Below are 9,859 nucleotides of genomic sequence, written 5' to 3' on the forward strand. Positions count from 1 at the left end.
CCCTCTCTCCCTCTGGATCCCATTCGCCGTTTCCGCGTCGTGTCTCTTTTCCTCCCAACTACACTCGTTACTCTCCTTCTCACATCTCCATTTCCCTGCCCCCACTCCCACGCACACTTTCACAAACATTGATTGGTCAAAAACACTTCTTGAAGATGGTACTTTGCCCAGGTATGTCAGTGTCGTAACTGTGTGGAAATCCCCATGTCAGACGTGTAAGTGAAGTTACTCAAGGAGGCGTCACGGACAAATCTATATACACACTTATCTCATTTCCAGTGTGTGCCTCAACACACATATCACACCCCTTCGCCTTCCCTTGCCCGCAATAACACATGAAAGATACGATCAGGAATGTATTCTGTGGATAATAGCAGGACCTGACCCATGTTTATAAAGCTTCTGTCATTCCATATGACATGTAAATTTTCTCACAAAACGCACATGGACATAAAAACAGGACGCGTTCCTCCTCACCCCACACTCCCTCACATTAATTCATGTAAAGCCACAGTCAGGACGATTTCCCATTGACGATATTAAGTCCACACTCATCAGACGTGTGCTGAGATGATGCGCGTCACATTCACACACGTTCGTTTCTCCTCCATCATTCCACGATCTCACATTCCCGCGTACTTTCAGTCATCTCTCCAGTCCTTCCGACACTGTGGGAAATCTGCTCAGAAACACTTCCTGTGCACAATGGACGGTCCACACTCGTCGTACTCCTGCTTGGAGATCCACATCTGCTGGAAGGTGGAAAGAGAAGCCAGGATGGAACCACCGATCCACACAGAGTACTTTCGTTCTGGGGGCGCAATGACCTTGACCTTGATAGAGCTGGGGGCCATGGCGGACATCTCTTTGTTCAGGCGGTCAGCGAGACCTGCACAGCGACACATCAGACAGTTATATTTACGTCACCATCCTGTGGATTTCTACTTTCCGAGAATGAAAAGGCACATATGCAAGGGGAATTTGTATCTCTATTGCTGATGAGTTATCTGGACAAAATTTTAATTTTTTTTCTCAGCTTGTTGATGTGAAGTGACAGCGATGTCGAGTATTACTGTCTATTCAACAGGGCAATATCAGTACATGCGTACTCACTGAAGCATGACTGTCCAAAGGACAAAAGGCGGAAAACAAAGCGTAGTGCATTTCCACCAACAGAAATCTTATTTGTCACTTGAAAGTGCTGACGCCTCTGTGCCTGCCTGCCTGTCCATCTCTCCCTTTGCTTCTCGGTCTGTCAAAATGCTCGCCCCACCCGCCCTCTCTCTCTCTCTCTCACTATCAAAATGTACCATTCAGAACTCATGAAAGAATTTGCAAATACAATGTCTTAACCTTGCCACTCTCACACTGTGTGTGTGTGTGTGTGTGTGTTGCGTGTTTGTGTCTGTTTGTCTGTATGTCTCGCTCTCTTTATCTCTTCTTTTTCGTTCTCTTTCTGATCGAAGTAATATTTATGCACGTACTCATGTTGGTCATCTTTTTCTGACAAAATTGAAATTTATTTATGCAATGTTATCCTTTTATATTTTCCCTTTTCATTAGGACAGGATGAAAAGCCATTTGTGCTGATGCCCCTCCCCCCCCCCAAACACTCCCACCCCGCCCCCACTCAATAAAAAAAAAAGTTATGTTCATTCGTTTTCTGTCTCTGTCTCTCCCCCACCCCTCACTTTGACACTGACCAGGATACATGGTGGAGCCTCCAGACAGCACGGTGTTGCAGTAGAGGTCACGACGGATGTCCACATCACATTTCTGGATACTGTTGTGCACCAGTTCGTGCATCCCCGCTAGCTCACTGCCTGTGCACGGGAAAACCGTCATGTTGTTAAGCCATGCAAACTTTCCCCCCCGAGCCCCCCCCCTACCCCCTTGGTGGGAGTTTTACTTACCTGTTGAATAGCAGCTCAATACGTGCACGTGAGCATGCAAACGCACGAAGGCAAGCACGGACACAGACACACTCATACATTCTCTCTCTCTTTAACTCATGCACACATGTATTCAGGTATGCATAAACAAGTATAGGCTAAATGACATACATGACATAATGAAAAAAACAACAGCCAAACACAAAACAAATTAAGATTCAGAAAGAACAGAACATATGAGGCAGGCATCTCATGATGACAGACACAGATCCTGTGCATCACAGAACCTTTCCAGAGAGAGGAGACACACAGAGGCAGGCAGTCAGGAATGTCAGAAAGAAAGAAAGAAATGAAGAGAAGAGAAACGGTCTCCGACAGACAGACTGGAAGAAGTCAGTCAGGGCACGTGGGTCCCAGACAGGAGGACAGAAAGACAAGAGGAGGGGGAGGAAAACAAGAATGAAAGGACTGGAACAGACACAGCCAATGACCCAGCAAGACAGTACAGAAGACAGCCTCAGAGGCACGGGATTCCCAGAAAAGACGACATAAAGACAAGAGGACAGACAGGAAAAGAGAGAAAGACATGACACCCAACTGACCCCCGAAGGCCGGCTGGAAGAGGAGCTCCGGGGCCCGGAACCTCTCATTGCCCACAGTGATGATCCCGCCGTCAGGCAGCTCGTAGCTCTTCTCCACACTGCTGGACTGGCCGGCACTGCTCAGCTCCTGGTCAAAGTCCAGCGCCACGTAACACAGCTTTTCCTTCACGTCTCGCACGATCTCAAGCTCAGCTGGAATGCGGAAAACAATTGTGTCACTGTTGTTTACGACTTGAGCCAGACGACCATCAGCAGTCCGTTCTTATTTTCTTTCTTTCTTTTTTTTTAAGCAAGCCTATATGCATTTCAACTTTGAGTAGGTTGCATAGATCGTTTTAGTGCCTCGTTAAACTTAGCTGCTGTTTTTTGTTTTTGTTTTATGGTTGCATGTCGAACAAAACTACAGCAACTCAGCAATATGAACACACACACACACACACACACACATACACACACACTCACACACACACACACACACACACACACACACACACACACACACACACACACACACACACACACACTGACCAGAATCCGTAAAGCTGTAGCCACGTTCAGTGAGAAGTCTCTGGAGGTAAGCAGTCAGGTCTCTGCCGGCCAGGTCAATGCGTTGTATGGCGTGAGGCAGGGCGTAGCCTGCAACATCCACACAGCTCGGTACATAACATCAGTATACACGTTGATTAATTCTGCAATGATAACAGAGATATCTTTCCATCTACACTTTCTTCGTTGTGTGCAATAAAATAATCCTGCAGCTATTGTGGGGTCTATCGTAAGTTATTGTAGATGGTAGTCCCAGATGGCGTGCAAAAACTGGCAAAACACGAAGTTTCCCCAGGACCGTTCTACTGACATCCATAAATTAGGCACCACATGACAGACTCCATCTCTGGGGACCCTGTGAAAGTGACCCTCACCTTCATAAATGGGCACCACGTGAGAGACTCCATCCCCAGAGTCAAAGACGATGCCGGTGGTTCTGCCCGAAGCGTAGAGAGAGAGGACGGCCTGGATGCCAACATAGAAGGCTGGGGTGTTGAACGTCTCGAACATGATCTGAAAGCCAGTGACCTTGGTTAACAGGCAGTCAGGTGCAAGCTCTCGCCATCGTCTGTAATTTATTCAACTCGTAGTGTTCAAGACTTATCACTGTTTTTATCACATCACTCTGTGACAGACATTATAGTTAGCACTGGCCGTTGGCCATTCAAGGTATAGAATTCCACTGGTCTGTTATCAACTTTATCAGTAAGCCATTATGCATACCAGTGTCTTAGCTCGACCAAATTTTGCTTTCCATTCTTAACTTTCCGAAAAAAAACCCACAACTAATGCCTCCTGACAAATGTTAGCTTTGACCTAAACACCAGTGTCATCATGAAAACACCTTATCGTTGAAGTAAATCTTTCCCAGCTACCTGTGTCATTTTCTCTCGGTTGGCTTTAGGGTTGAGGGGAGCCTCAGTGAGCAGAAGGGGGTGTTCCTCAGGGGCCACCCTCAGCTCGTTGTAGAAGGTGTGGTGCCATATACGCTCCATGTCGTCCCAGTTGCTGACGATGCCGTGTTCCACAGGGTACTGCAAGGACAGCATGCCCCTCTTGCTCTGTGCTTCGTCCCCAACGTAGCACTCTTTGAGGCCCATACCCACCATCACGTTCTGCACACACACACACACACACACACACACACACATTATAGATGACATGTAGGCTATACCAGAATGAAACAAGAACCAGGTTGCCTTGTATGCATAACGTTTATTTCAGTATTTTTTCAGCACCACCGTGTTTACCCCAGTGGCCTACTTGACATTGTGTTGAAGAAGAGGATACGTGATACATGTGCACACGTTCCCTTCTGATATACGTGTATTAACTTAATACCGGTGATGATTATGTGTTCCTTTATGAGAAGAAGCCACCCGATATTTAACTGTATGACTGTGCTTATGTGCGAATAGAAACCATTATGATACTGTTGTATAATTATTATGCCTGTTCGTAAGAGACATCTGCCTAATACTGGGTGTACCCGATCTACCCGATACTTAGATAATCCTACACATGAGACAGTCAAGCCATCTGTCCTCTAGATGAGTTTCTTTTCGGTGAGAAAATACCGCTTCGTACCAAGACATATCTGTATGTGTGGAAAAAAAAATCCAATACAGTGTGTGTTTCTACATGATAAAAAGATTCATACGATGTGTACCTGTGTAATAAAAAGTCCATTCCATGCTTAGATATACTTGACTTTGAAATAAATCTACCTGCAGTCTATTGTGTTTGTTTGCACAGTGAGGCCCACCTGGTACTTGGGCCTGCCAATGAGAGCAGGGAACACAGCACGTGGAGCGTCATCCCCAGCAAAGCCAGCCTTACACATGCCGGAGCCGTTGTCAATCACCACGGCAGCCACGTCGTCGTTGTCGTAGGAACTCATCGTCACAGGGAATTGTCTGCTGCTTGTGTCTGGAACCGGTCACATTTACATTAAATCAGTTTACTTATGTGACGCGAGGCTTAGTCTGTTTCTGTTACTGTCCGAATATAATCAGTTTACACTTAGGAAGCCCGCCATGCTGTAATTGTTGTAGGAACATCATCACCACAGGTTCTTTGTCCACTGTTTGTGTTTGGAACAAGATCGTTTTGGTGGACAAAACATGGTGTCCTGCTTGTGAATCATTCAAACAGTCCGCTTCTCATGATAATTATCAAGTAAATATTATCAGTGGTGATATGTTGTGAAAAAAGAGATAGAGAGAAGGGAGCAAAAACAAAAACAACAACAACAAAGCAACCAGAAAGTAAAAGACTGGGAATGAAGAAGAAGAAAACATTCTTAATTAATTTTTTTAGCTTAAGCACACACTCTTTTGGGCCATTCTTTTCTCCAAATGTTGGATTCATTGCATTTGTTTTCAGTCTGACTGTGACTGTTCAGCTCAGTTCAGTTACTCAAGGAGGCGTCACTGCGTTCGGACAAATCCATATACACAACACCACATTTGCAAAGCAGATGCCTGACCAGCAGCCTAACCCAACGCACTCAGTCAGTCGGACAAACGAACATCAATAAAACATGTCATATCTTTCTATGATATTTACAATTATCCTTTACAGTCTATATTCTATATCGGTAACAAATAAGCCTATGCATTTGAGAAGTTAATATAAGTAAGCAAACCAGAAATGATAGATATACAAATGTCCCAAATCAATGTAAACACAAACCGAAAGAACTAGATTTTTTTTCAGTACATTAGCTTCATAAGATTTATCAGTTTATAAAACCAAATACTCACCTTTAAAGGTTGAACTGTGATCAGTTTTATACTTCACTGTCTTCAATGGTGACTATAAAGACCTGTTCAATAATGTTAAATGAGACTGAAAATCAGTTTTAAATCAAGAAGTTTGTGTGCAGATCAGAAGTCCTTCGTTTGCTCGTTCTCGGGTCGTCTGCTTCGGTCCAGACGATGAAGGAATATTTATAGTCAGAGACCTTCATTTTTTCCTTGAACAATAAGGTACCCGCCCTCCTTAGAAAGGGTGATTTCCATATATAAAAATAGTACCTTGTGAAGCTAGGTGAGTGCCGCGGTAAATCATCTCAGTGTGACGAAGCGTTGTGACACAAAATCTAGGTCATTTCTGCAGGTCATGTTTTGGAGTTGGTAAATACAGTCTACACTGGCCACCTCTAGCCGTCACCTCTGTCTCTTTCTCTCTGTCACTGTCTGTCTGTCTATCTATCTCTGTCTTTGTCTCTCTCTGTCTGCGTGCGTGCGTGCGTGCCTGTCTTTCTCTCTGTCTCTGTCTCAGTCTCTGTCTCTCTATCTCTCTCTGCTTGTCTTTTGTCACAGTATACACATACATAACCAACCTTATCTCACTCTCTTATAAAGTGACTTATGCTCACAATGACACACACACACACACACACACACACACACACACACACACACACACACACACACACACACACACACACACACACACACACACACACACACACATGAGTGTTTGGGTGTTTTCTATTTTAACAATAGTCCATTTAGACGTTGATTTCTTGCCTGCCCCAGTTCTGTCAAGGCCGATCACTCAGCACCTGAAGATAGAACATGACAGAGAGACACCAGCTGGCAGTAAACAGTATGCCCACTGCCCTTCCAGCATTGACCATGTGTGGTACATCATCATAGCCACACATGTGCAACACAAAATCAGTTAAAGGATATGAATAAAACAGACATGAAATAGCAAACTAAATGTAGACATAAGACATAAAAAGATCATAACAGCAATGCAATTCAACAATACTTGATCTGAGATGTTACATTCCACATACACACACTCTGTCATACTTTTTTTTTAAAATCACAGATCTGATTATCAATTATTGCTGTTTAATAGCTGAACTGAGGCTGGTATAAAGCTGCATTTGGTCTGTTTGTTTTAAATTTTGGGACACAGAACCGTTTGCCTGAAGGTAAGAGTTGGTAATAATTTGCCAGTGCATGGCTGCTGTAGCTTGAAATGCATGTGAGCTTTCTGTCGTACTCTGACATTGTACAGTTTGCTTAAGTTGTCCTGTCTCACTCCCACTGCCTTACTGCACACATTCACAGTCAATAAATGCCCAGCTGACTTAATTGACACCATACCGAAATGGAAACTTGAACCTTGCTCACTGTTGAACACAGTATCTAAAATCCAAAGCCTGACCGATTCTACTCGCATTGCGCGTCCTCGAGGATAGCCACCGTTACTTGGATGCTTCATTAAAATGGGATTCCAGTGGAAGCATGAAGAACCGGTATTTTACGGGAATGGATATCTAAGAATTGTTTCATTTTGACCGGACTACTTTTTGATCATTTGGAAAGTGAAGAAAGTTCAGCATCCAGACTGTAAAAGTTGACAGAATAATTATATGATGTTACGCCGGGTCGGCGACAATGGAACCAAAATCCATATGGTTATTAATGTCCATATTACGGTTAATGTTTCATTAATTCATTCATTACTTCATTTAGTTAGTTATCTGTATACCTATTCATCGATTTTTTCATCGATCTTATTTATTTGATATCATTTTTGTGTATTTCTATTCATGTCAGGATCATTGTGAGAAGAAATTAAGGTAGACAACTGTGATCATTTTCATTTCTTCCTGGCTTGTAGTTGCTTCCCCTTAACCATCGCTGGTGATCCAACTATCTCCTCCAATCCACACACCCCCCCCCCCCCCCCCTCCTTCCCTCTTCCTTTCACATCTGTTCCTCCTTCTCTCTCTCTCCCCCTCCACCTGTTCTCCCTACCCAACCCCTCTCTCTCATTCCTTGTTCATTTCTACCGCTTATTTATGTGGAATTGATCGTTCCCCTCATCATCAGTAAAATCTCTCTCTCTCTCTCTCTCTCTCTCTCTCTCTCTCTCTGTCATCTAAATGTTAAATCACTATTAATGCATTCATGATGTATTGTTTTGACTAACTGCTTTTATTTTCTTCTCTTCTTCCTTTTATTGGGGTGTGGGGTGGGGTGGAGCGGGGGCTTATCATGACCTTGGAATTATGTCTTGTGCTAGTTTATTAAATTATGTATTCGTTTCTTGATTTTTAGATTCCTGTCTGAAACGAGACTATTCATTCAATTATGTTCAAGGATATAAAAAGTCGGAAAGGAAAGAGATTGTTAGCCCTACACTGACCCAGTTGAATAATTTATTTTTGTTGCTGTTGTTGTTTCCATCGGTTTAACAGCCGATCTAAATAAACAGTTAGCATCGTAAGATTTTTCAGTTAACAAGACAATATGGTTTTGACTGTATTTGGGGTGTTCTACATTCATGTCCCCCCCCCCCAAACCCCCTACCCCGCCCCCCCCCCCCCCCCCCCCCCCCCCAGTCCCCGTTCCTTTCTATTTTTCTTTATTGTCTGTCTTAATCTCCAAAGGTGGACAACTGACAGCTGTTTCTAATACCTATCCATGACGTTTAGATACTTTCTATTTAATCGGATTCGCCATTGAGTCATGGCCAGTTCGGAATATTTACACTTATCAACCACTACTTTAGTTCTTGAATCGGAATAAGAATGTAGACATCTATGTATACTGCGCCAGTTACAGTATAACTGACATACGGGTGCTAAATTGATAAACTACTGTGCATTATATTTTGTTTCGCCATGCCATCCACCCACCAGTTATACCACTTCAGTCTCAAGTTATCACTTCGATACAGAGTCGAACGGACACGTATTTAGTAGTTTTTGTAATCTTAAACTCTAAATTTTGTGTTTGACAATGAACATCTGAAATTACGCTTTGTCATATCTCAATATCGCTTCCGCGATTCATTAAATTGAATTATAGTTTGGCTCTTCCTCTGTAATCGTCATCCATTACAACGGCTGCAAATGCCTGACATATGAGAACCAAAGAGAGAGAGAGCGGGTGGGACGGAAGGAAGAAAGGAGGGGTTTCGACAGACGCGACACAGTAATCTAGTCGTGCAAAGGCCACACCCCTTTCTGAGAGAAATCACAAAACCATAACAGAAGGCCGATTCAATGACAAATAGCTTATTGTCATCAACTGTTTTGAGTCATATAAAAACAACGAAATTTGTTGTGGTGGTCAGACTTCTGTCTCACAAGCCTGTAAGGTATGCGTTTTGAGTCCCGCTGGAAAAAAAAGAAACAAACTTTTTTCCAGCCCTTGGGGTCACCATATCTATGCGCGAAACTGTCAGTGCTGTACGTGCTTATTCAGAATATGAAACATGCCAGATACTTATATCCCGTGTCAGTCATGGATCACGGAATCTTGACGCAGCAAACACGCCCACTAACGCCAGACAACGGTGTACGGCTACCTTCATACAGGTAAAGGACCACTCGTAGGTATAGTCTGAACGTCGGAGCTGCACGCCTCGAACACAAATAGACACCACAAATCGACAAAATATCAGAAGAAGCTGAAGTGGACTGGCGCAACAGCCGAATGTTTGAAGCGTTGGACTCTTTTGTCTTAGGGCCCTGGATTTGATCACAGACCGACAGACAGACACAGAATTACGCCACACACACAGACGCAGACAGATAGACACACGCGCGCACACACACACACACACACACACACACACACACACACACACACACACACACACACACACACACACGCACGCACGCACGCACGCACGCAGTCCTCCCCTTTCACCTCGTTCTCCTCCCCCATAGTCTCCTCCTCCCCTCTCACACCACCCCACCCCATCTCATCCCCGACAACACCCTCCAACCACTATCACCAGCCCCCCTCCCCCCAGCACCCCTCTCTCCCCCTTCCACCCACC

The 9,859-nt window shown here is 44.1% G+C and overlaps 1 protein-coding gene across 2 annotated transcripts; it reads right to left on the minus strand.

Moving 5' to 3' along the window:
• On the minus strand, nucleotides 1–5,958 carry LOC143290409 (actin CyI, cytoplasmic-like). Of its 2 annotated transcripts, XM_076599821.1 has the most exons (8): nucleotides 5,806–5,958; nucleotides 4,806–4,969; nucleotides 3,916–4,155; nucleotides 3,415–3,553; nucleotides 3,023–3,130; nucleotides 2,495–2,686; nucleotides 1,704–1,823; nucleotides 2–889 (listed from the first exon to the last, which is right to left on the minus strand). In XM_076599821.1, the coding sequence occupies exons 2-8, from the start codon at nucleotides 4,938–4,940 to the stop codon at nucleotides 684–686; spliced, it is 1,140 nt and encodes a 379-aa protein (XP_076455936.1). In that variant the 5' UTR covers nucleotides 4,941–4,969; nucleotides 5,806–5,958; the 3' UTR covers nucleotides 2–683. The 2 variants fall into 2 exon arrangements, with proteins under 2 accessions (XP_076455937.1, XP_076455936.1); XM_076599822.1 differs by lacking the exon at nucleotides 5,806–5,958 and having other exon boundaries at nucleotides 1–889; nucleotides 4,806–4,965.
• Nucleotides 5,959–9,859: the final 3,901 nt, after the last annotated feature.

This window comes from Babylonia areolata, chromosome 15 (genome assembly GCF_041734735.1).
Source record: "Babylonia areolata isolate BAREFJ2019XMU chromosome 15, ASM4173473v1, whole genome shotgun sequence".
NCBI lineage: Eukaryota > Metazoa > Mollusca > Gastropoda > Neogastropoda > Buccinidae > Babylonia > Babylonia areolata.

Coding starts and splice junctions, on each gene's coding strand:
- LOC143290409 (XM_076599822.1), bottom strand. CDS start 4,940: ATGAGTTCCTACGACAACGACGACGTGGCTGCCGTGGTGATTGACAAC. Junction 4,156..4,805: donor TTGGCAGGCCCAAGTACCAG/GTGGGCCTCACT, acceptor GTGTGTGTGCAG/AACGTGATGGTGGGTATGGG. Junction 2,687..3,022: donor CTACAGCTTTACGGATTCTG/GTCAGTGTGTGT, acceptor TCCGCATTCCAG/CTGAGCTTGAGATCGTGCGA.